Source organism: Pomacea canaliculata, linkage group LG5 (assembly GCF_003073045.1).
Source record: "Pomacea canaliculata isolate SZHN2017 linkage group LG5, ASM307304v1, whole genome shotgun sequence".
Lineage (NCBI taxonomy): Eukaryota > Metazoa > Mollusca > Gastropoda > Architaenioglossa > Ampullariidae > Pomacea > Pomacea canaliculata.
Window position 1 is genome coordinate 11,263,320 of NC_037594.1, and position 26,709 is coordinate 11,290,028.

Sequence of the window (26,709 nt, forward strand, 5' to 3'; positions counted from 1 at the left end):
GCATTGGTCAGGGTGTAACTTAAAATTAGTTCGTTTGTTTTTCTGTTGTCCGTGTTTTTAAGCCACCTTCTGTCGACTCTCGTGTATTGTCTCTCATGCTTTGCCTCGCGAGAGTCCTCTCGTAGGCTGTTGATCATCATAGACGTAGGTGGTGTTGCTGGTGTGGGTATTATTTGCCAGGTATTTGAATTGCTTGAGAAGTGGTGGTCTTCACGGTTGTCATGCAGATCTGTTGATGGTCTTTTCAGGGAGCATTGTCGTACTTTTAATTCACTACCGAATGCGCAAACATTTTCGCTGGTTGTCATAAATGGTGCTACAAACAAACTCAGGATGCAGGCTAAGCTCTCTGAAGCAAAGTGCTTTGATCTTGCCGCAAATGCCGGAGGAGCTTGATAGAGTGACCACCAGAGCACCTTGGTGCACACTTGGATGTACTGAGCCACGCTGGACATCGTGTCATTGACCTCCATGATCCCAATGGCCGACACCTCCAACTGTCTGTTTCTGCAAAAGCAAGGACTGGAGGCGATTCCAGAATGTGGTCTTCCAAGTGCAGAGACGGGTCCACCCTGCTTTCCGATGCCAGCAGAGCTGGACTCCGCAACCGGAAGTCCACCTAAGGTCAGGAGGGGTTTGCACGTCACCAGAAGCCCCATGCTGGACATGTGCAGAAGTCCCTTGCTGAGCTTGCGGCGGAGTCTGAAGCTGGGCCGCAAAACTAGTCCCTGTGACAGCCCCGCCAGCAGCCCTAGAAACAGCCCCAGGCCAAGTCACAAACGTAACCCAAACCCGAGCCCTTGGTCTAGTCCCCGTGCACATCAACACTCGCTACGAAGGGAGGCAACTGGTAAGAACTGTTGCTTTTGTTGCTTTTGAGTTAAAGAGATGTTTTAGATTGTGTTTAAATATGATTGTTGATTGGTTGGTTGCTTTGGGGGTGTATGTGTGTGTGTGTGTGTGACGTAAGCGATAGGGATTATTAGCTAGCAGTAGAAGTTTAATATTTCCCCAAATACATCAGGTATACTGTCCCATAATTTTACACTAGTATTGTTTGCCCATCGTGAATATAGGAACATCAGGAGGAGCGGGCATTAAAACTGTCGATTTAAAAGCTGTATGAACGGAGAAGCAATTGATCGTTCTAAATGAGTTCGTCCACCTGTCACTTCTGTCGGGTGCATGAGGAAGGACAAAAAAACAAACAAACAAACAAACTAGTAATGTAGAAATGTTGCTCTGACACGATGTACACCATATTCTATAACAGAAAAAGCTCCAGGTATTTGTTCTTCTTCGTCTTTCTATGTACAGAGCTGGTTTGAGGACAATAATTTCTGACAGTTATTCATCGTCACATTTTTGTGAGCTGCCTCCACAAAGTCACATGATCGTGTGAGATATTTCCTGTCACATCTTCGTTTGCCAGGGTTTGACACATCTTATCACTAAAATGAGGAAAATTTTATTCGTTAAGCTCTGTCGTTACTCTTAAAAAATACAATTATTGATGTCTTCGTGTGTTTTTGAAGTCAGTAATTTATTCATTATTCGGATAATTGGCTCCTTTGTTGTTTTGTTGGTTTTTTTTAGTTGTTTTGTGTTCGTGTGTTTGTTTATTGCTCTGTTTCTTTTTTGTTTCTGTTTTCGTGTTTGGTTTTTGTTTGTTGGTTACTTGCTTTTTGTTTGCTGTTTATTTTTGTTTGTTTACTTTGCAAGTTTGTTTGTTTGCCCTTTCTTTCGTTTGTTAACTCTTTTATTTTATTGTTTATTTATTCGTTCTCTTGTTTTTGTATCTGCTCATTTGGTCTCTCTTTAGCATGCACCTTTACGTAGTTATGTAGGTGACTATAGAAATGATATCCTCCTATATGATATATTTGACTGTATACACGAGTGAGAATATACCGACCTTCCTGTCACTCTCACTCTCCTGCACTCTCTCACACACACACAAGCAGACACAAAAGCTCAAGTGGTCAGGAGAGAGTGATGGTGAGAAAGAAACAAAGGTCACGCCAGTCTCACTCCCTCAAACCAATGAAGACCTTTCTCAGAAGAAATGAAAGAAACCCAACTGAAGCTGAACGGCGAGCCCGAGCATTGTGACTCCGCCATCTGGAAGATGTGTATGAAGCAATCAAGTCTGCTTTCCTCGCATGCGAGAGCTCGCACAAGGAGGGAAAGAAAGAGGCAGTAAGATGCCTGCAGTTACAAATCTAATTGCTGCCTTCCACTGCATGGCATTTTCTGGGTGTGCAAGCTTGCTTCCAGCGAAATCATGGCTGACTGCCTCCATCCTCTCGTCACGTGACGCTTGGGATTCCCTGACACTCTCTTCAGACGAAAAAGCTGTGGACAAGGCTTGAACGATCTGAACGCTCAACTGGAAATTACTGAAGAATCGCAAAACTTTCAGAGAAAAAAAAAAGCGAGCAACATATCACAGAGAGGCATGTCTGGGGAACTGAATTTTTTTATTTTAAATTCACCAAATACTTGTAGTTGTCAACGATGCTTCTTCACTTTCATGGAGTAAAGGAAGCTATCACAAACAACATGCTTTATCCTGTTTAGAATTCGCTGACAAAACAAAGGGTTAAACACTCTCACACCTGGATTGCATCTTATTCGGTTTTAATTACTCCACATGTAAACATTTCCTGATGCAGGTTGCATGAAAACATACGTACACCCGCCATTCGCAAAACTTCTGTAACAACATAGACCTGCTCCTGCAGCCCTCCACTTGTTTATTTACAAGAGAATGTAGTTTCTTACGTTTAATTATTGCTACTTTATGAGGATTTGACTAGAATACGATTATTTTTAATGGAGGTGGTCCAAAACTTTAAATGGGGACAAAAACAGAAAGTTGTAACAAAAAACCTGCTAGATATTGTCTGAGTTCCCTTTAAAATTTATTGGTTAATTTGCTGAGGCAATGGATATATACTTGGTTTTCTTATTTTAACAAACTCGAGACTTTCCAAAAGAAGCACGATGTTTTTGTTTTTTTTACCTCTTGCAAATTTTTTCTTCGGTATTTTTATTTTGTATGTCTGCAACCTGACGTCACACGCTTTTTTTATTTTATTTACAAGTTTGAAAGATTGTCATCCTGCAGAATATCCCTGAGAGACTTTCATTCTCCTGCACAATATTGCTGCTGAAAAAGTTTCAATTATTTAATAATTTTCCTGCATCGCTCATTCCTCAGTCTGCACTGTTCTGTTCGTACCCCAGGGGTAGGGGCGCAGCCAGTCCTTCTCCCAGAGTTTGTTTGTTAATCCGCGAGGCCGCCGACTTCATTCAGTGAACTAAAGCTGAGAGATGGAGTAGTCATCTTACTCTCCTTCCTTGTTTTCACCTTTTACATGGCCAAGCTAGAAGGCATCTAACAAACTTCACATTTCAGCCCCCAGGCATGGTGCTGGACTGGCTGAATGATGCCAGAATAATGCACTAAAACAGCATGAATATTATACCCTGGGTCTATTCTGCAAACAGCGATTCTCTATTCCTTCCCTTTCACTCTCACAACCTTACCACAAAAAAAAATAATAATAAATAAATAAATAAACGCAAACACTGACAAAGTGACTGCAAAGGACAACGTGTGTCTAACATTGCTCTCTTTACACGAAGCTTGAGTAAGCTGGATAATATTGAATGTAAATGTCCCCTACCCAAACACACACACAAACACATATGCATGCATGGGTTACAGGTTGCTGTTCTATTTTATGGCGGTGAATTGTAGAAAATAAGCTTGTTCTTTGCTGTAGACAACCACTGTACAGTCTCCAGAAGTAGATGCCCCGTAACAATGGTCACAGTCAATTAACAAAAGTAGGCACTTGCATACACAAATACATAAACAATTTATACAAATACGGATAATATTTACACGACAGACAGACAGCAGTGGTTATCTCAGTCCGATCGTACTGCAGTCAGGCATTGGCAGGTGTGTGTTGTTACAGTTGACAGCAGGAATCCAGTTCAGTTCACTCATTTCAGCAAACTTTGTAAATTTTCAGTTTTCATCTTCATGGTTTGTAGTCTGCAGATTTTCAGTAAAACAGTTTGACAATGGACAGTGGACTGCGGTCAGAATTAATCGACTGGAAGAAGTCATTTTGAATAACCTTTTAGCGCATCATATCTCAGTTGTCTCTGTCTCACACGCCCTGTCTCACGTGCTGTCTCACGCAGACTTTGTTTACCCCGCCCACGTGCTCTGCTCCACACCAGCGACACCTTGCGGCCTTGTTTACCAAACTGTTGAGTAGTCACTAAGTGCCAAGGAGTTCCGCACATCCTTCCCTGTGACACACATCCTCTGTATCTTCAAACATCAATAAGAGGCTGTCATTGCAGAAAACACATTTAAGCCGAACTTTCAGACAAATGTCCAAACTGCAATATTCCACTTCATGTTTAAATCATTTTCGTCAATCGTTTTTCGTTTTAGACTTTAAGAAAGCAGTTGATGAGTCCTGGCATGTAGTGGAGGCCGCTGACAGTTTTGCTATCGCAGAAAAGGAATTTGTCATTTTCTCAGCTCATCGATAAATGTCTTCAGAATTGAGCACGAAGTTACAAAAATGGAGTTCGCTGCTCACAAAAGGCTGCAACTGAACGAAAAAAAATGTTAAAATATTTTCAGGGTGTCTCCGGGTTTGAACTATGCGGGTTTAACATCGTTTGATAAAAGATCCAAACTAAAGCTACTGTTACCCAACTGGAAGAAATGTGAAGGAGGTGGAGCAGCACTTACCTGTACAGGTGTTACACAGTAAGGCATGTAGGATATTTTAATGATTCTGTATCTGACTGTTTGGCATTAATCGTGGTTTTGCTGAATCAGGTGGTGCGATCGCACTGAGCATCGACCCTAAACGTCAACAACAAAAAAACAGATCAAAGAAAAGATGGAAAAAAGTAAAATGCATAAGGAAACAGATAAAAGGAGGGAAGAGCGAAGAGAGTTTGATTAGCGAGAGTGAAGAGATGGGAAGGAGGAGAGGGAATGAGACCATCAGAGGATGGCTGGAGGACAAAATTCTGTAACCGCTGGACAATCACAGTTCTGTCATCGATGACGAGCGAAGACAGGCATTGGTGTTGAGGGGCATTTAGAGACCCAGTGGTGCTAGTTGCTACGAGTCTGACGGGCGCTGACGAACCTCGTCTGCAGCTGACGCTCGTTAGTCAGGCACCAGAGCGAGGCTCACACCACGCCGTTGACTGACGTCACAGCAGAGCAGCGGTCTGGTGTTTCTCCTCACACTCAGGCGTACAACAAACATACATACAGTTTTATAATTCACAGGAGTGAGAGAGAGAGAAATGTGGCCAAAAGAGAGAAAAGAACAATAAAATACGCGAAGACAGATTACAGATTGAAGAAAACAATAAAAGGAAGGAGTGCCAGAGTTCAATGAAACGAAAGAATGTTTTGCGTTGCGCAGGCTGTCATTTATCTTTCTGTCAGCAAGCCCAGGTCTATTGTTCTTCTTTCTTACTCTACTCTCATGTTGGGGTCTCTGGGTGGCGCGGTGCTTCATCTTTTGTTTGTCAAACCATTCGTCGGTTATAACCCTTTGCCCTTTACACCTTGTCTTTGCGGATGCTTACATCCATCTGTGTGCCTGCGTGCATCAGTCGAGAAAAATTCTGTCTTCGCTTCATCATTGTGAATTTTATTCCCCTTTTATTCAAAATCTGTGCTCTAATATTCAATGATGATAATGTTTGTGGATATCTCTGTGCACGTGTGTGGGGTAGAGAGAGAGAAAGAACAAGTGGTCAGTACCCTCCCATAAGCATTTGCCTGATCTAGTTTGTTTCTGTTATATTTCTTCATTTAATTCCTTCCTCCAGGTTTTCATTTTCTCTGTTCATAAGAAAACTAAGCCGATTTTTTTTTTCGGGCTAAACTTCTTTTCAGTGGCCACCAGTTTCTACCCAGCGCAATGAAACATTAACGCTCCTGGGTCAGCCTGTCCACAACCCCGAAACTGTTCTCTCATTATTTATTATTCGCTTTCTTTCTTGCTCCCTTGGAACTCACCCTTCGTTTCCCAGCAAGTCTGGGTATTAATCATGCAATAAAACCAAGTCTTATCAACCGTGAAGATTTTTTTCCTTGAAATAACGGCGAGCGAAAGCTTGCCTCTTCTGCTTTCTTCTCCACATTTATTTATGTTGTGTTATTTAGCGAGAAATAATTTACACTTTTTTTTCATTTACACAATTTCAATTCAATGCCTATTCCTAAAAATGTGTGTTTAATCAAAGCAGACGTTTTACATGCGAAACTACCCAAAATTTGGCATTTAAGCATGTTTTATATAAAATAGTATCTAAAACATTTTATTGTTCGGAAGCTAAGTTGTTAAAATATTAGGAGTAAGAGATGTAGACAGTGTAGATATTTACACTGTTCATGTTTATGATTATTAGTCATGTGCATTTTTGTTATGTCATTGAAGCATAGCTTAGCTGCTGGCGCGGCGTAAAATCACTGAAGCATCACACAGGGTGGCCCGGTGGCGCAGCGGTTAGCGCCTGTCACCAACACAGTGAGGGTTGGATGTCCTGGGTTCAGCTCTCGTCTCGGGCATGCTGTTCTTTGATTCTTTTTACAGTTCTCGCTGCCATGCCGTGATATAACCTTAGTTGCTGGCTCGGCTAAAACACTAATTACCTCCAACCCCCAACTCACTCATGCATTAATTATCTCAGCTGACTCCAGAAGCTGTGATGACAGTGCACAGGCAATGATTAAGATGACTGCAAGAGCCACCGATCTTCGAAAATTTGCATGCTTGACTCTTAGAGCAGTCGGTACTATATTACACGTGCGTCAACAAATAAACAGAAATGTGCAAACTTTAACCTCCGCACAACCTCTCTTGTGCGCATGCGCGATTAAGGTGCACGCGCCAGTGCGCTTTTGAACAAGAGACGGTCTGTGCCTTGAGGATGGAAAAGTGGATGGAAGCGACAGTATCATCAACTCACCTTCATCCCTCACGTTCTTGGGGAATGTGAACTGCTCTGACGAAGATCAAAGAATGTAAAGCCTACTGGACAGAACTCGCCCTGCGAATGAGAATGAAACTCGAAGACTTTGAGAGATCGCATGAAAAAATACCGATTTTTCCTCCCTTGAGGCGAAAAAGTAATGATTCTATCCAACACTCTGTTTCCCGCACGATATCCTAGCCACATAAATATTTATGAAGCATTCCATCAAGTAATATTAAGAATTGATTGTTTCTCCTTTCTTTAGATGAAAAGAGTTAAATGTAGCAAAGCACAACTCTGGAGGTAATTTCCAGCGACTAAAAGTGATCAGCACGGTTGCTGCTTTCATCTGTAGTTGTGGAAGTTCACCCTGGAGTGTATAACTCAGTCTTCCACCCACACACGGGTATGAAGCACCCCTAGTTCCCCTAATATGTGGCATGCTCGGGTACTCTCGTCTGATCTTGAGCCGCCATGTGTTTACGAGTCTGAAGTCCCAGCGGATGAAGAGAAATTATTCCAAAGGTAATTGCAACTAACCAGTCCTTGGTCTCAAGAAAAACCATTCGTATTTTTGTTTTTGTGCGCTGGCCATAAGGAAAGCGGTTAATGGCACGCACAGCTCTTGAGTACGGAAGGCAGGGAGTGACAGCCAGCGCCACCTTGTGTCCGCCAACTCATATACTCGGGATGTGTCTATGGACCAAGGCACGCCAGCTGCTGCAACCCAAATCGATGCCTTCTCATAAGAACCTTCTAGAAATAGCTGCATGCAAGACCTTCTGAAGGTCGTGCTCTTGGAGAAAACAGTGAAGTTGATTTAACTCCAGGTGCAACAGCTGGGACACATTTCAGAACATCTACCCTGGAGTTCTTTGTCCGGTTAAAAAAAAAATACTTAAACTATAGACATGTCAGATCTTATTGCTTATTATTAATTCTTTGAATAAAAATAGTTCTGACAGCTTTCAAATTAACAGCTCCTGTTGTGTATGTCTTTCAAATAAAGTCTCTCTTGTCCACATTGTCACTACCACAACCACGTCCTGACCAGAGAGATTCCCTGATGTTGTGGCTGCGCCATTGTCTGTCCAGTCTGGCCATTGCCGCTGTTGCTGATGTTGTCGTGGAGCTGCCATGCCTTGGAGAGGGTGGCTGTCAAATACTTAAAGCTGATTTTCTCTTCCAGCCGTATCCCGTTCATGTAAATATCGGATTTGCTGTCGGCAATGACCATGACTTTACTCTTGTCAGTGCTTGTCTCCATTCCATTATGTGTTTGAACTGTCCTGTCAGTCTGCAATGTCTAGCAGTTCCCTATTAGTGCTTGTATTAGATTGATGTTGTCTGCAAAGTGCATGCTGTAAATCACCTTCGACCGATAAAAAAGCGTGATGGTTGTGGAGGGTTTCACGTATGACATTCTCCAGAAAATTATTGGACCACACAGGTGTTACTGTACACCACGAATCTCTTATTTGGTTATTTACTGCCCTCATTGAGTTAATATACAGCACTTCATTGACTTGGACGAGACCTTATTGGATGCTAAATTTTTGCATCACCTGCAGTAGCCCCTCACGACAGACCGCGTCAAAGCCTTTTCAAAGTCTATGAAGCTGCGGTAGGGTCCTGCTTATGTCGAAGATTCTTGTCTATCAAGGATGTCTGTCTATAGTTAAGTGTTTTAATAAATGCTCAGTCCTTTTCTGAAGGCAGTCTGATTTTCTTCAAGCATTCTCAGCAGTTATGCTGATTCGATTCTGCGTAATTTTCAACATGGATTGGGTGGCATTCGCACCATTTGGTGATTGCAACTGCTCTAGGGTATGGTAATGCAGGACACATCGACAGTATGGTTGGTGAAAGCAGTTCCTTGTGCTTCGAGGTGTTCCCTTACAGTCCACCAGTTGGACACTTAGTGCTAACCAGTAGTAATGTAAGTAACCCAAACCTTCTCCCTTCTTGACTTTGAGAAGCGTGAGATGGGATGTAAAGTATGTATCACCCACCCATAATCAACACAATTTCCCGAATATTTAACATAATACTCTACCCAGAAGGAATAACATTAAAAACTAGATGTTAGTTAAATAATGGTACAGACATTTTCAAACAGTTGGTAGAAAAATTAAATAATCATAAAAGACGGATGATTGTACACACTGACAATACCTGGAAAACCTCTTCAAACACGTGGATTAAGGAATTCATTTTGAGAGCTGGTAACATTATTCTCCTACAAATCTTTTCGCGTCCGCTAACCGGTCTCTGACCTCATCAATAAAGGTCATTACCACACTGTAATTAAATATTAAACAACTCTTTTTATGGTAAGAGAAGAGTTTGTGTGTTGATAGGATTATCAGAAGTCGATGTCGGCGAGGCAGACAATAAACCGGACATTACTCAGGTTTACTCAGTAACAAAACCGTGATGTTGAACTGTAGGCGTGCAAAGGATGCAATCCACGTTTGCATATTTGAAGGTCTGTGTGTGTGAATGATGTTTCTATATTAACTCTGCCTGCTTCTCAAATTGTTTCTATTTTTGTTCATTTAATTGTTTGTACTCATATTTCTTTCTTTTTTTTGTTCTTGTGACTCCTTCTCTAAGCCAGGCTGTTCATTCACTTACTAATGGACTTTTGTTGAGCTGCTTTCCACGAGCAACTATATTCTGTATTTGTAGCGATTTTCTGTATTTATCTCAGTGACTCATCACGCTCGTCGTCGTTGTCATCATTATTATCATCTTCTCCTTTTACACCTTGTCTTTCTTCTCTAACTTTTCACTTGTCATGTCATAATGACGAAGTTAATGACACTAATGTGTTAAATGTCATCGTCTATTGCTTTCTTTCTCTCTCTCTCATTTTCTCTCTCATTATCTATTCTCCCCTTTCTCCAAACAGATGAAAAATGATTCCATCATCCTTCCTCCCCACTCCCCTACCCTCCATCTCCCGGTGTCTATTCCTCTGAGTCTTGACATCTTGTTGCACTCGTTCAGATGTGGATCGTTGCCTCAGAGATGCACCACCTTCACCCTCCCTCACCACCAACCCACCCAGCCACCCAGCCACCCCGACAACAGAACTGGAATTGCTCTAATAGTTGGAATTATGCTGATGGTTTGCGCTTGCACAGCAGCCGGCCATCTTTTATTGAAACCTTAATAATCGAATTCCGAAATTTTCCTCACTGTGCACTTTTTTTTCTCTTTTCCTTGCTTCTATTGTAAACGCGCGGTGTGTGATGGGAAAATCAGCATGAAAAATCTACTTCCATTTCATTTCCTTTTCTGTCATGGAGAACATTCCGGCATATGTCGGGTATCTGGCAGAGTCTTATTGCTTTAGTCAGATCCTCCCACATTTACATTCATCCTTTCTGTGATCACCCCCACCCTATACCCTTATTATTTTCCTCGCTCTGTCCCTGTCATCGTCAGAAGCCTGACCATCGACATTATTTTCAGCAGCCCAGTAAATTAGAAATGAAATCCCACAGTCCTAGAGTTGTTTGGAACATTCAGGACCATACCATGTTAAATAAGATGGCGATTCCTTCAGATCGTTCCTCGCTGGATGGACAAAGCCCAACCCTTCCCTCTCTCCCTTTACGGTTCTGTCTCGGTTTGATCACGCTAATTCCCCATCTGGTCTCGATTAGCCTTGCTCAATTAGATGCCGATGAAAGGCGAGTGGAAATGTATTGATTTCTGCTCTTGTGATGAGTAGTGTCATGATGCCAAGCACAGCGTCTGTGGGCGGCCACCTTCCGTACTCGTGTCATAGATACACACCCTCCATTCCTTCCTGTCTTCCTTCACCTTTTCCTCATGCAAGCCTACACATCTGCAGGAATGAAAGGGTCTAAGGAAGAATCAAACAAATCAAAACTAAGACATAGCACTTTTTATGCACTCCTTCCATCCTGTCTGCTCTAGGCTCTCTGCTCTACCAACAAGGTCGATGCTTTCATGAGCATCAGCCAAACGACGTAGTGAGCACGTAAAGGACGTAGAGTGAACAAGACAAACTAGTGACCGAAAGCAAACCAGAAACCGTTCGTTGAGTCCTGTTCCCGAATAATGTCACATTTCGTAATAAGTGTGACATTAACGCTTGAAATAAATAAATATTCATGTAGGCCCAATAAACATCCGTTCATATATAATCAAGCTCGTTTTACAAACTGACTTGTACAATCATTTTCATTCAATTTTGTCGATTCTCTTTCAGAATTCAACGAACTTTCGAATCACTCCAATAAAAATGAATGAAAAACAAAATCCAGGATGTTGAGAATAACATTTAATTACAACCTGTATTTTTCTGTAAACGACCGGCATTCACGAAGCCATGATCTAACATTTGTGTCCCTGAAAAATTCATCACTCATTCGTGTATTTAGCTTCACTTTACTTCTTCACATATGCTCTTGTTGTTAAATTATCTACAGCTCGAAATAAATGTCTAGATAGGTTGCTGGGTCGGCTTTTTAACCCCTTGTCACACCAACACCACCCCACAAATTTCCCGCGAGATCTCACTGAAGTAAACGTTTAAGAAAATGTAAACAGATATAAAATTTGGCGAAATGTTTACCTTCGTTGAAAACAATAAAATTATATAATCAAAGCGATTATCTTTGTATCTAGCCAGCTGACTTACACTGTGAGCAGTTACTCTTACTCAAGCTACGAGAATGAATGTAACCCTCGAAACAAGAAAGGTGTTTTGCAAGCAATACTGTAACATCTAAAGAACCGGAAATTAATTTGTCTGGAAACTTGGCTTGGAGGCTGTGTCCTCATAAGAAACAGTGCTGAATTACTGACGGTACTATTTTTTCCCATGCAGGCAAGGAAAGGGGCACATCCTTGATAAATTACTCTGGCTTTAACCTCAACGGAGATATCTATGGCGTCTTCAAGCCATTCGTTTTCTCCTGCACGGGACCGAGGGGAGGAAGAAATCCCCCGTCCTTTTATGTAGCTTGTGCGCACGCTTAATTATAGACCTTTATCTTTTTTCGGTCGTGAAGAAATCGCCAGTCTGATGAATTATTCATCCTGAAACAAAATACAAGACTAGCTTGGGCCAACAAAATCATTTGTCCTATAGGCGGTCCGCCAGCGGAAACCTAATCAGACGCCTTCCTCGACATTAACAGTTCTGTGGCCTGGCTTGACTCGAAATTACCCGGAGGCTCTGGCTGTGGAGGGGTTGGGGTCATAGAAGAAGTGTCCGAAGGGGAGAGGAGGAGAAAGGGTTAATGGAGAAAAAAGAGCTGAGGTGTTGGCTGGTCGTCACAGATGGTGGAGAGATTGCAGAGGCGGAGCCTAGGTGTCAGGAGTGACTACCGGTGATGGAGTCACAAAGCGGAAGTACTTACTGCTGGACGTTCTGGACGCTGTCTTTCAAGTCGGGATACGAATACCTAATGAGTGAAACCAGAAACCTGGTTCACAATGAACAAGAGTGTGGTTTGATGGCCAGGTGTTAAAGTCCAGATGGTACAATGAGTGAGGAGGTCAGTGTTTGTTATACAAATTGTGTCATGAGGCTCAATCCATTGTAGTCCAGATGACACGATGAACTAGGTCAGTGTGTCGATGGTAAGAGATATTTGAGTCATTGATTTGTAGTACAGACAGCAACAGGAATGAGAGACTCATTGAGTTACAGCACAAGCACAAATGAATAATTCAGAGGATCGATGTGAGTATGAAATTGTGTATATAGAATATCAGCATTGCAAATATTATTAGATCATCACAACCCATGACAATACAAGTTTTCAATCTATAAAGCCATCCGTGGAGTATAAACAGTATCGCCATTACTGGAGGACAAGAACAAAGACGAGAAACGCTCCAAATACTGAAGTATTCAACGGGAATAAGCTGGCTTCTGACATCTAAACACCTGCAGAGGCTGTGTGCTTCCATCACCATGCAGGCAGACGGTCCGTGCCTCTGAGCGCTGTGCATGGTGGGAAGCCAAGCCCATCACGTGATCTGGTCTGTTGCAGAGAGGGCGCTGGCGGAAGATGTGGAGAGCTCGCTGCTGTCGCTGGTGCGTCTGGCGGAGAACTGGGAGTGCGTGCCCATGATGCTGGACGGTCTGGCGGCCTACGTGCGGGGCCTGCTGCCTCTCATGGAGCAGCGCGAGACACCCAACATCGAGAAGGGCATCAACGAGCTCTTCAACCAGATCGTCCAGGTGAGATGAGGGGCAGCAAAACGTGGACGCCGTAAATGCTTCTTCCTTGCTCATCATAAAATGTAAATCTAGGTAAAATGTAATTCTGAACAAAATGTGAATCCATGGCAGGTGTAAATATTTGCAAAATTGGTAAAAGCATAAATATTTGTTAAATGTAAGTAAAATATGTAGAGAGTGAGATACTTTCTTTTACTTCTATTCTCAATCTATTGGATCTCTAAGTACAACAAGGTAGTGTTTTAGGTCAATATCCATTGTAGTGAAAAAGTCTTAATGATTTAAAAATAAAAAAAGTTTCTTTTTCTTAGTTTTACTGTGCTCTTGAACCAACTGTTTTATGACTTTGTTTACCAGACTTGCTACGACCAGCTTCAGCAAGCTGTTTTGATCGACTCCAAGCTCGCCGTCTTCCTGGAGCTGTCCAAGCTGCTGCAGGCCGCCTTCGAGCTGCTGAAGGGCAAACAGGTGATGCACTTCACGGCCCTGGCCATCCTCAACCGCATCATCGACATGTGCATCGTACACAGAAACTACGAGGTCGGCTCGCTGGCTTGTCAGTCAGAAGTGGGCGCCATGTTGGGCTTCCCATCAGTGGTCAGTGGTCTGGGGCTGTGCGGAGGTGGGGTCGGGGCCAGCGAGAGCAGGACGAGCACCTTGGGAAGGTCAAAGGACAAGGATAAGGACTGCCGCAGCGGCACGTGGCCGGAAGGTGCGGCAGCCGAGGGTCATCCCCACAACCAGCATGGGGGGAGTCGCTACCACGGACGGTTCGAGGCCGCGGAGGACACACCTCCACCTCCCCAGCCTCTACCTCCCAAGCCCCAGCCCAGCTGTCTGGGGAGGATCCCATCGTTGCATCGCCGTCGAGCAAGCGTGGTCACCCCTCACCCCGACGCCAGTGTGGACGCTCTCAAGCCGGAGGAGGGCGTTGGCGGAGGAGGAGGAGGAGGAGGTGTTGTTGGTGGTGGTAGTGGTGGTGGGGGTGGTGGTGGTGTCGGCAGCAGTGTTGGCGGTTTGAGTGCCCACGTGACTCGGACGCCGTTGGAGTTGCTAATGGCCATGGACCCGGGCCAGATTATGTCGGTGCTGCACAACAGCATCACCATGCACAAGCGCATCATCGGGACGCGACAACGCTGCACGCCCGGCGTGCGGTGGCGCCACTGTACGCACCACTGCCTGCAGATCCTCAGCGCGCGCGTCCTCACCGTCATGTGCCACAGCGCGCACGTGCAGCACAAGGTGGTCAGCGCCGGTCACCTCAAGCCCCTCATCGACGCCTTGGATCCCAATCACGATCCCGTGAGTGCTCAGGCAGGCAGACATAAACACACAGATACGCGCATGGAATAAACAGATACAAAGACACATCACACTGATAGACAGACACACAGAGAGATCGACAGATAGAAGAACGCAAAGACGCAAAAGCACACACACACACAAGCAGACAGCCGTCGTCGACATAATTATCACTGCCATCGTCATTATTGCTTTGGAACTTTAAATCAGGACATCTGTGTTGTTTGTTGACTATGTTTACCAGAGCTTTTGTTGACTGTTTACCAGAGCTTGTAAATCCATTGTGTTTCAGTTTGAAAAAGTCACGTGTGTATTGTGTCCAACTGTTTGTGCTCTCTTGCGACTTTGAGCTAAAAATGGCGTTTAAAAATACATCAAGTGCATTTTTCAGAGAGCATCTTTCTCTACCTCAGTACACGTGCACTGATTAATTGCTCATATCTAGGGAGTTAGCTCCCCTATCAATTTTCAATCGTGCAAAACAATGACAGAATAAGCATTCTTGATTGAGTGAAAGCACAGACGACAAAAAAGCGCTGTGGTACGGTTTTCAGACCTTTATTTTCAGCATTTAAATAAATGAATTTGCATTTATATGTCTCTAAAGTCGTGGTTCCTGGGCAGACTGGGTTACTTCCCCTCTCAGTTCATCGCAGCCTTTCTATAATACTTACAGGTTTTATGTAAACGTCTGAGAAGTAGCAGATAATTTGATACATAGACTCGGAAGTTTTAAGTGACAGGGAATGGGAAACCTGTAGCACTTCGAAAGATGATATCGATATAAATGCTGTCCTTAATTTTTTAAAGTATATATTTATACTTCAATATCGAATTGAGCACTTGCATCGTGAGCCTCGTTTTCGCAGTGTCACTGTTTTATTTAAGGTCAGACAAAGCTTTACAATATGATGTGGACAGAAATGTTTCTGTGACCCGAGGTGCAGAGAAGATACTGAGAGGTGATGCGAGCAGAGAAGATACTGAGATGTGATGTGGGCAGAAACTTGTTGCGACCTGACGTGGGCAGAAGTGCACTCGTGTGACATAGGTTATCGACGACTACAGCTACACGCACTCAGCTCCTCTTTTTTCCAATCGTAAATCACGGTTTGCGCAATCAATGCAAAAAACGATGTTTTCATCTGCTGCTCTTGCAAAAGGTCATCGCCAAGTGCGTGGCGCTGCCTGGCTGACTCTGGTCACGCGCTGCTCTCAGTTCGCAGTCGTTTTTGTTTCAAAATAAATGCTTCACAATCAATTATAGTGTCTGTTGCTGCAGTCGCGGCTATACCATTGCTGCTTCCATGACGACGACGAAAGTTGGCTTTGGCGTTGACGTTGTCCTCGCTACTTCAGTATGCCACCGACTCTCGTCATCGATAACCTTTTCTCATATATCACATCGGCGGTCATAAAACTCAGCTGATTCTTCAAGACGAAAGTTTGCTGTTTCATGGACAAGGTTAAGGAAAAAAAAAAAGGAAAAAGTCGGACCCTAATTTCTAGGTCGTTTGAAGTTGAGACCTCACTTTTCTCGGGGTCAGGGGTCAGGTCATCTTCCACTGCCTTATTCTGACCGACTCGTCTGTGGAGTCATGTACCTATTCCCGACAGCAAGGTGGAGTTGAGCAAAGTTTTCTCCACCAGTGGGTTCGGAGTCCAGAGCTCTAACCATTCGACTACCTTCTTCCATTTTCGTTGAAAAAGGTTTGCCGGACAGACTTTTCGTGTCAAGGTTCTATTAATGGACACGACTGTCGATTGCAAACTAATGAACGGAATTCTTTCTTGAATGTTCAGCATTATTTTTAATTATAAATTCTCCAGTTTCTTCCAACCTTGCTCTGTCTACACTGACCATGATGGTGAAATTTATTTGACTTTTGCAGCTTGCTGGACTTGTAGCTGGCACCAATTTGTGTAATACAAATCAGCATAGCCTTATAGTCTAGACAGGCCAAGTAGTACTTGTGCATAATGCTCTTACGTGTCGACAGCTCCCTTCTTCACTTCCATCAATCTGTCTGGGTCGGTCTTGGTCCTACCAGACCTTACTACCTTTTGAGGAACCAGGTGTACGGCACGCATTTAAAAAAAAAGTTTTAACATGCATGGTCTACCGTACGACTGAGGTAGCTGTCACACGGATGTGAAGTCCACGTATTCTTTATTTGTTTTTTCATCCAGTCCTGTTTGCTCGTCATTGATCGTGGCTTGACAGCTGCTAGCAGCTCCCAAATAAGCCGAAGACATGTGAGAGAAGCTTTGTGTACACTCTTTTACAAACATGCCATTTCTGCATTTACTCGGATGATCTGATTAAATATTTAAATTACAAAATGGAAGGAAACTAGATCCGCATAAATATCGCCTTTCTTTCTGTCTGTCCTTAGTATGTTGAGATATAGTCGTGCAAAACATGTTGTAGCTGTGAGACACACTTATTTGTTTATTTACTTAATAATGAAGATTCTCTTCATCCATGTGGTTAATATTTTCTGCGTCTTCTTTGTCGTAAGGTTTAGTAATTGTGTGCGCTTGTCATACATAATTAGTGTTTACAAGAGAAAGATCTGAGTGTGTTTGTTATTATTATTAATTTTTGGAGGTCACCTGATCCATATCAGCATTAATGTTTGTGTGTGCGTGTGTTGGGGATGATGGTGGACAGAGAAAAGGAGAGTTGCCACTGAAATAAATTATATTAAAGGTAAAGATAAATAAATTACGTACGCACACACACAAACACATACACACACACACACACGCACGCGCACACAAACACGCTCACGCACATACAAACACACGCACGTACACACTAACACACACACGCACGCACACGAATACGCATACAAACACAAACCCACTCACCAACGCACGCACACACACACACACGCACACGCACACAAACACAAGCACACCCAAACCCTAACGCACACACACACACACACACACACAAACACACGCACACACACACACACACACACACACACACACCACACACACACACACACACACACACACAGTCCAGTGAAGGTACGGGTACCTGCTCGTGCCGCCAGCGCGCGGTGTGGCGAGATCAATATTGTGCCCAGCAAGGAATCAAAACATTGTATGGCGGGGGCTTGAGGCCGTCAACGTTTTAAATCATGTTCCTTCCCGGGGCTTTCCACCTGCCACGGTCAACACTTTGGCCATGACTGATCGCAAAGAAATGGCCGGAGGAGGCTTGGGTTTCCTTGCAGCTCTGACCTCAGTAATGCAAAGGGAGACAAAAACTAGATTGAGTTACGCACCCGCTTATTAGCAGGGAGCGTCGCAGGCCCACCCTGTTTTTTAGCGCAGATGTGGCAACCTAATCACGACTGCGGAATTTCATCGGAAATGTGTGTTCTGTGTTAGTCGATGACCGCAAGATATTTTTTTTTTTGTCAACGGTTTCTGAAAGAGCGGATCGGGGTTGGAAACGGTGTGTGGGTGGTTCGGAGGGAAAGGAATAATTCAAGAAGAGAACTGCAGGACTCGATGAACTTTGCTGAAACAGAATCCTGAATAGTTTGGCCCATATTTATTTATTTATCGACGTTTTGTTTATTCAAATAACTGCATATCTATCCATTATAAAGACCAATCCTAATAAATTTGTTCCATCCAGTGGCTGACGCATTAAAACAACCTTACTTTTCCACGTGACCAAAGCTTGAACCGACAGAACTTATCTTCTGATTTAATTGGGTTTTATTGTTACCATTTATTTATTTTATTTATTTAATTTTAAGTTATTTTTGCATTGATTTTTTCAGCCATTTATTCTATTATCTGATTATTTACTTATTAAATAATTTATTCATTTAAATTAAAACCATTTTGCCAATGTACATTTTTCTACCGCTCTTCCAGTTGAACAAAAACAAAGATGATCTTACTGATGTTGTTGCTGTTGTCGCAGCATTTGCTGTGCCTACTGCTGCAGTCGCTGGCTTGTCTGGCGCTCAACCCCGCCTTCCACGGCGCCATGAACGAGGCGGAGGTGGCCGACATGTTGATGCAGCTGTTGCTGCCGTCGGACGAGTGGTACTACACCAACCACAGCACCAAGTACGCCAAGTTCGTGAAGTACCACGCGGCCAGGATTCTCGTCTACATGGGGCTTTTCCACAAGCTGGGCGGCCGCGTGGACCTCTTCGACCGCCGGCGTGAGTAACGTGGGCACCAAGCAAGATTCGAACACTACTCCCTTGGTTCTGTTGGGTTTTTCACGAAACTCGGGTCACCCTGGTCCATTTATTTCAATTTTTCCTTTCATCTTCTTTGTTTATTTTTTTTATTTATTTTTGTCCATGAATGATGTAACTGTCACATTTGTCTTGTTTTCTTATTTCCGTGTAAGAGGTTACACGCTGGTAACACTGGTTTTGAAATGTGATGAATGAGTGGGTGTCATCGCTCAAAGGGAAATTGCTGTTCTTTGATGTCCTGACATGTGGGTGGTTTGCAGCGTTCATGGAGTCCAACACAAGCACCTTGCTGCAGGTTCACTCGCTAGACGACAGCTTCATCGAACTCATGGCCATGGGCCGCATCATCCACTTGAACGACAAAATGCACTTACAGGCCGCCTCTGTGGAAGGACTGATGGCGGAGCTGATACAGGTACAAGCTGAGGTTGAACTCAGTCAGGAACTTTGTAGAGTCTTTAGTCTTTGTGAAACTGCATTTAACTTAGGAAACATTTTAATGACCGAAAAGTATCAGTAAAGCTGGAAAGAATCTGGCATCCGTTATCCGATTTCTTACATTCATTAATTTCCCTTTTTTACATTTTATCGCACAGCAAGTGACAAGCTCCTCCATAATCAGATATAGGGAGTTGTAAGGCCTGGTGCCCTTTTCTAAAGACTTTATTAGAAATAATGAGCAAGAAACAAAACAAAAAATAAATAAGAACATGCCGATACCATGGCTGGAGGGGAGAGTCAGGGGATAGCACCACTGATCGCCGCTTTTACCATGGTAGGATTTGCTTCCCTTGGCTTAAAATTTTTCTGGGCTTTCTTTCCTTTCTTGTGTAAGGCTACGATTTTCTTCTACATCTAGGTTCTTTAAATATGTTACTATTATTATTATTTTTAATATTTTTTGCTTCTTATTTTCACCCTTCCTCTGTCTCACATTATTATTTTTTTCTTTTTTATTCGTTAATCTACTCTTGGTCTAGCCTTAATTGGCACAGAATAAAAGACAACCAGCCAACCTCGTTTAGCTATGCAGTTATTTTGTAGGATTTTGATTTATGTAAAAACCTATTGATTTTCCTGCCTCCATGCTTTATGTTTATTAGCTTTATCATTAGCGAATACTGTTTGATGTGACACTTTTTAAAAAAAAAATCTCTATGTTGGCGAAGAATAGCATTGAAATACGTTTGCTATTAATTGCTTCCACAATTCAAATGAAATCAAAGTTTGATTAGGATATCGCACACCAAAGCTTTCAAAACGGAAATTTATAAAAGCAATAATTCATAATAATTTTTGTCTTAGTGGAATCTCACTTTTACGCTATTATTAGTAGTAATGGGATGATGATGATTGATGATGATGATGATGATTATTATCACAGGAAGCGGTAGCGGAGGAAAGAGAATCGCAGACGCCCTATATTCACCTCAGCAACTCTCTCAACAGCCTCAGCACCATGTCAGACCACGACTTCGCGACTCACCTCGGTCACCGCCACCGATTGGTGTCCCCCTTCATTTCACCCTCCGACTCGATGGAGTTCCTCAAGGACTTAAACCAGCAGTCGTTCCGGGAATACCTGTTTTCGGGGCTGCCCATGGTCGTGCACCCTATCATCGTGCTGCGACTGCTGGCACACCGGTTGTTCGGCAACATGATCCGCCGCAAGACCCTCCCGTCCGATGCCAAGCTCAAGCCGCCCAAGGTGGACGACAAGATGGAGTGTCCGCCCAGGAAGGATTTCGCGCAGCTGCGCGAGGACAGTAGGGACTCGCTGTCTCGGCGGCGCAAGGCGAACCTGCAGCTGCAGATCACTGGTCAGCCAGGGGAGAAAGATGACTCCCTCCTGGAGCTGTGTGAGACGCTGGAGGCAGCGTGTGCAGGGGCAGGCGTGGTCCCAGTAGCAGCGGCAGCAGCAGCAAGCCCAGCAACCACAACCACGTTCAGTCCAAGAACGGTTCTACGAAGATGGCGATCAAGAGCATGGTGGAGAGCTTGGTCACTCGCTAGACCTCGGAGTCATATCCCAAAACCCGGAGGCCACGGGCTCACCCACGCAGCTGCCCGACCCGCCGGACTCTGCCAGCGAGGTCAAGCCTCCCTCCAACACCCGCACCTTCTTCCGGTGGTCGAGCAAGAAGCGGTTGTCCAAGTCGCATGCCAACGTCTCCTCGTTGGCGCACCGCGACAGTCTGGTCAGCCAGCCCCCGTCCAGCGCCTCCTCCGCCAACGACGTGGACATCGCCGCCTTCCAGCGCGAGCTCATCAACCTGCCCACCTTCGTCATGGACACGCCGCCAATCGACGTCTCGCCTGTCTTCTCGCGCTGCAGTTCCGTGCCAGAGAACCTTGCCGGCCGCAGCAAGTCCCCCCAGGTGGGTGGTTCATCGGGAAAACTGGATTCAGGCCGGTGTCGAGACTGAGTCTGAGCAGAACCTGACCAAGGCCAAGTTCGTGCTGGGTGGTGTACCGATGGGCAACTGTCACCACCACGGCACAACGGGCTCGCTGGTGACCATCACCACCACAGACATGGACTACAACAAGGACGAGTCGGCCGTGGTCAGCGACGTCGATTCGCCCGCCGACGGACTGACCAGCATCGTAGTGCACTTCGAGGCGCCCTCCTCCCCACAACTGTCCACCTCCAGCCAGAGCCCGGACGCCATGGTCTTTCAACTTTCCCAGCATTCCCTCGCCGAATCAGCCTACCATGCCCACTAGCAACTTCCTGTCCCCTCACCAGGAGTACGGGGCTTCTTCCTACGGATTGCCCGGTCCTGAGCGATCAGTGACGTCGGCGTCCACGCACACTGTCACGCATGCGTGCTCTCCGACTTCCGACAGAACGCTAGCGTCTATTGTCACCCACAAGAGCTCCGTGGTGTCTGTCCCTTGTGAGGTGCCCGTGCAACATCGGGGAGTGCTCAAGGTCTTCGAGACCTGGGTGCAAAAATGTCATGTTGACCTGGATGGTAACTCTACCCTGGCCATGGAGACAAGGGAATTTCTGAAAAAGCTGTCGGTGCTGGGCCATGAGTACAAAGCTTGGTGCCAGAGAATGGGATCCATGCTGCATCTGGAGGTAAGACTTGTGAAAGGTGTAGTCGGGATAGCATTGTTGATGCGTATTTCAAATCGTACTTAACGATTTTTGTTTATTTTATTTATTTTATTTTTTTAGAGGGATGGGGAGTGGAGATTGTTTACAGCTTTACTTACAATTTGTCACTCGGTGCTAGAATTGTTAGGAATGGCCCAACTAGAGGCCTCTCCTCCTTTCCAAATACACCAGTCTCGTGACTTGCTCGTTGGACATTAGGGTTTAACCGTCCACATCTTTATTTGGATCCATGCACAAGTGTTTTGGGCTCCGTGTGTCGTTAACCGGCGCCTGGCTGAGGTTGTCGCCACGTGCGGCGTTGCTAGAGCAGAAACACGAACCAGCGTCTGCGTGTGAGGGAGGGAGGATCGAGGGAGGGTTGGGGAGGTTGGGGAGGAGTGGCCAACAGGACGCACGTACTGCCGTCACATCCTTGAAGCAGACGAACTCAAAGCCACCGCAGACCAGCTACAACTGCTACATCATCCGCGGTCAGACCTGACAGTAATTGAAATGTTGACGCAAAGATACTATTAATAGAACGATGGACTAACGTCAGGCTCTGATGAAGCTTGTTGCACTCAGGTGTAAATGCAACTGCAAATTCGTGTTTCGTTTTAAAATCTGCTTCAAGTGGTACAAGTATTGTGGTAATATATTTATTTGTCTTCATCATTTGCAAAAAATAATAAAAAAAAATTAATAAATTATAAAAATTGCGGATTGAACCTCCGTGAAGTCTCATTAAATCAGGTCCGTGTGATTTTAAGGATTTTGTTTTACTCTGCGCCACCTGAAATTTTTTATTCCAGCTTTATATTTCGTCCTAATATAATATCAATATCAATATTAAGCTTATCGCAAAGCAAAGTCGTCCCCAGTTGACAGGTCAAAAAGTGTGCCAAGGGGTTATTTCAGTCTTTCTCTTCAAGACTGTTAATTAATCATCCTTTGCAAAGGTTTGGTACAATTTTTCTCTTTTCTTTTCTCTCATGCTTATACAGACTACCTAAACATAGACGTTCGTACGGACTTTGTTAACATGCTCGGTGCTCGGTCTCTTGGCGTGCACGATGACAGACCGGAAGTGCGTTATTTGGAAGCACATTAATTGCTTCCTGTTGCCTGCTCGTGACCGTCCGCGACCTTCACGCTTCGCGACCGTTGCCTGAACTGCGCGCTCGCAAAGTAAATGTGTGAGCAGATAAAAATACAGTGTTTATATTTTTTGTGAATAATACTGTCAGACCAAGAAAAAGGATTCTAAACCCGATCAACCATGCCTCATGGGACACGAAATGCTTCGGTCAAGCGTTTGGCTGCTTCTCGACAGTAAGCAACTATAAGTTTAGAATTTACCTGCATGCAACATCTTCCTCACTGTCTGCATCCTCCTCCCTCACCTCCATTCCGTATGGTGAAGAACTTTGTGTGAAACCTGTCAGGATTTCGTGACAGTTTGTGTCATTGTTGTGACTGAAGCCAGAAAAACCGCGGTACAGTTGATGTCGTCACTGTCACCATTTCTTGCTCGTACAGTCACACCCGCTGCCTTTAACCCCGGATATAGTTCCTATGATCACACCACGAGGAACCACCGAGCCATCTATAGCTAGCTGTTCGTAAAATGTCGTTCGACCCTTTGACCCTTTGTCGGTGCACGAGCGGTGTCAAAGCAATTTGCAGTAATAGCCATCATCGCGATGCTCCATCGATCTGACGTCCTCCCCCTGACCTCGTTCTGGCCTCCACGCTAGCCTCGTGGTCAGAACAACTTGCTGCCGCGTCTGCTCGGTGACCGTTCGATTTGGGAAAGTGCACTGGTGTGACCTTAGAGGTCGCCTCTGCGTGCCTGGGGTTCTGCCTTCCCAGTGAAATTTTGAAGGAAAGAGTTTTGAGTCTTCGACGTTTGTTTTCATATTGTTTATTTCTTTATTTATTTGTTCTTTTTTTGTATGAGAGTTTTCAACTTCTTTTTTGGATGGCGGTGTGTTGGCTGGTTGGATTCATAAATTGCCCAATAGATGGTTGATCATTACGTTTTAAGTTTGTACAGGAGACAAACACATCGCGAGGTACCTCAGTTCAGAAAATTAGGGAAGATCCAGAGGCTTGTGGACATCTGTTAAGTGCTGTTGTCAAACTGAGGTGAAGCCTGTTAGTTTTGTCCTTATCCTGTACCACCAGAGGATCAGCTTTTGTGAAGAAGCTTTTGTACACGAGCGTTGTGAATAAAGCTTACTGTCTGAGGGTCCACTCACCGCATGCAACCTTCTTATTTGTTGAAAAAAACTCACCAGAGGAAGCAGACAGCAAGTCTACAAGTACGCCTATTATTTCCCAGCCTTGACCTCCCGACCGACTTTACTGCACTCACTGGCAGGAGAACCACAAGGCTTACATGAAGCACTACTGGCCACTAGTGCCATTCTTAACAAGATACACATTTTTGTACTACAAGTTTGAAAAACTTTTTATGTACCGTCATGTAAACATTTGCCAAACATCGACAAACTTTTCCAATGAAGAAAAGGTCAGAATTTTGTAATGAGTGACCCGGGTGTCTGGAGGTGAAGATGGTTAGCGACATCATGGCCAAGGAGGTTGGAGACAAAGATTCTCTCGATTGCTCTTAGAAATGATCGAGCACTTCTTTGTGTATTGGACTGTCAAGTGTGAAGGTAACTCCAATAGATCCATGTGACGTGTACACAACAACTGTATATATATTTATATTAACCTGGCTAAATTGTTAATTGTATAAACTGTAGGTCTGAAGGTTCGTCCCAGGTGTCAACATATCGTATTTACTCATATCTTCCATGTACTCAAATTAGATTATGTTCTGAATTCTTTACAATAATTTTGTAAATTAACTAAGAATGTCCGCTAGTAAACAATTGCACTGACTGTACCTGTCCAGGAGTGCATAGCTGCAGACAAGGCGGCGGGCGCGAAGAACGAGGGAGGCAGTACACATGTGCAGTACAGAAAGGTAAGGCGATGGTATGTGTGTTGCCTGTACAAGTTTACTGTGGTGAAAGGTAGATATGTTCCTTGTATAACAGTGAACATAAGTCCCCTCAACCTCAGTATGATTAAGTTAACCTTAGTATGATCAAATAAGAAGAATAATTTTAATCTGTTTGCCTGTCTACCTTCCCGCCTTCCTGATAAAGAATATTGTAAAAGCTTAAAGTTTCTTGAAGTAACATAAAAATCTGAGTTTCTTGCAACACAAGAAACCTCAGTAGATGCCTTCAGATATTCTTTCAAAATATCCATTGTACAAAATGCAGAAAGATTTGTGTTTTGGAAGTTGAACAACACGCTCTTTCCTTTTTTGTTTCGTTCTTCCGCTTATAAAGTTTTTTCTCTCTCTCTCCCTCTTCTCTGTGGCGTTTGCGTGCTGTCTTTTCCATGATCGGCTGAAAGAAACAATAATGCCTTAAAGAAATGATAATGCTAAAGAACTTCTCAGGCTAAAAGGGTTCACGAGACCTCGTGAAAGGAGCGCCGTCTCTCGGCGACTGGCGTACTCAGACCATCCTCCCTCCCCACAACCATCACCACCCTCCCACCTGACATCGTTAAAACAAAATACCACGAAGGAGCAAAGAAATATCGCGAAGAGAAAACAAAGCTTGTCGTTAGCTGTGTGTCCACGGCTACGATGGGATGTGGAAGGAAGTAGGGGAGGCCACTTACCAAGCAAGTTGACGGTTGCAGAAGACGGCGCCTTCAGGTTGCCAGTGATGTTGGCACGCGCACTCGCCCAAGAGCCGTTTGTAAAGTCCTCGTAACAATTGGGCGCCTAAGTGGAGGCAATCAACTGCCTCTCTCGGAGTCGTAAGTCATTGTTATCAACGTCTGCTTCCTGTCTCCTGGGACTGTGGACTGGCGTCCTGCCATTGTACACTGCGGCGGCCATTCATCTCTCTGGACAAGGTGTTTACTCTTGTCGTTTCGGATTGCAACATCGCGGGCTTATGGTCAGTATCGTCATCAAACCTAGTGTGAGCGATATGTCTGTAGGTGCATGTGTACTTTGCAAGCACCTGGCGGTTGATGTGTACTTCTTTCAGTAGCTGCGCGTGGGATGTCCTCTTGAAATTGTGAAACTGTAAAAACCTTCATGATGTATAAGTTATCATTGGATATCATGTATTATTGTATACTTTAACCTAGTTTCAATTTCTCTTCTTTGTCAAACGTGGTGAGCCTGGATTTGGTTAGAGTCCTTAGTAAACACACTGTTTATTATCAAAATATTTTGACGTTTGACATACATGCACAGACGCCATTACAAACCACACACACACACTTGTAACGAGACTATTTTTAGGAGAGAACGTCTCTTCCAGTCTAGAAAAATATTTTTTAAAAAATAATCACTTGTCTTGAAATACAATCCTGCAAATATATTTGTGAACACAAAGAGGTCAAAACATTGACAGGCAGTGACAGAGCTCTCAGCGCCATTGGTCCATTCGTGGGATTTTTAAACCTCTTTGTGTGCGTTGTAACATTTTGTTGTCCTGTATCTCCACAACATAAAAAAGAATTATTTAATACAGCGTTCAGTCCCATCATGTGAAAAACCCAGACTGGAAAAGGACATTTCAATGCTAGTGTGGTGCAAATCCTTTTTTTTTTTTTTTTTTTTTTTGATGGCTTGGGACCCAGTCATGAAAACCAGGCAGAACTATAAAACCTCGTGAACTCTAGAGAACCTTAGCTCGAATTGGCCCATTATAATATTTAAGGTAACTATCCTTAGCTCT

The 26,709-nt window shown here is 44.0% G+C and overlaps 2 protein-coding genes across 5 annotated transcripts in view; both read left to right on the plus strand.

The window, feature by feature from the left end:
• Positions 1-21,291, plus strand: part of LOC112565387 — a 112,344-nt gene extending 91,053 nt beyond the window's left edge. The window contains exons 6-10 of the mRNA XM_025240812.1: positions 13,083-13,273; positions 13,631-14,578; positions 18,531-18,777; positions 19,080-19,234; positions 20,204-21,291. Coding sequence (XP_025096597.1) covers positions 13,083-13,273; positions 13,631-14,578; positions 18,531-18,777; positions 19,080-19,234; positions 20,204-21,262 — 2,600 coding nt within the window. The 3' untranslated portion in view covers positions 21,263-21,291. The remainder of the gene's footprint in view (positions 1-13,082; positions 13,274-13,630; positions 14,579-18,530; positions 18,778-19,079; positions 19,235-20,203) is intronic.
• A 6-nt stretch (positions 21,292-21,297) lies between these two features.
• The window catches only part of LOC112565388 (1-phosphatidylinositol 4,5-bisphosphate phosphodiesterase epsilon-1-like), an 85,699-nt gene continuing 80,287 nt past the window's right edge, over positions 21,298-26,709 (plus strand). For 3 of the 4 annotated variants that reach the window (XM_025240813.1, XM_025240816.1, XM_025240815.1), the window contains exons 1-2: positions 21,298-21,907; positions 24,849-24,920. In XM_025240813.1, coding sequence (XP_025096598.1) covers positions 21,536-21,907; positions 24,849-24,920 — 444 coding nt within the window. In that variant the 5' untranslated portion in view covers positions 21,298-21,535. Of the gene's footprint in view, positions 21,908-24,848; positions 24,921-25,406; positions 25,918-26,709 lie in introns of those variants that run through there. The other variant, XM_025240819.1, reaches the window with a different exon arrangement.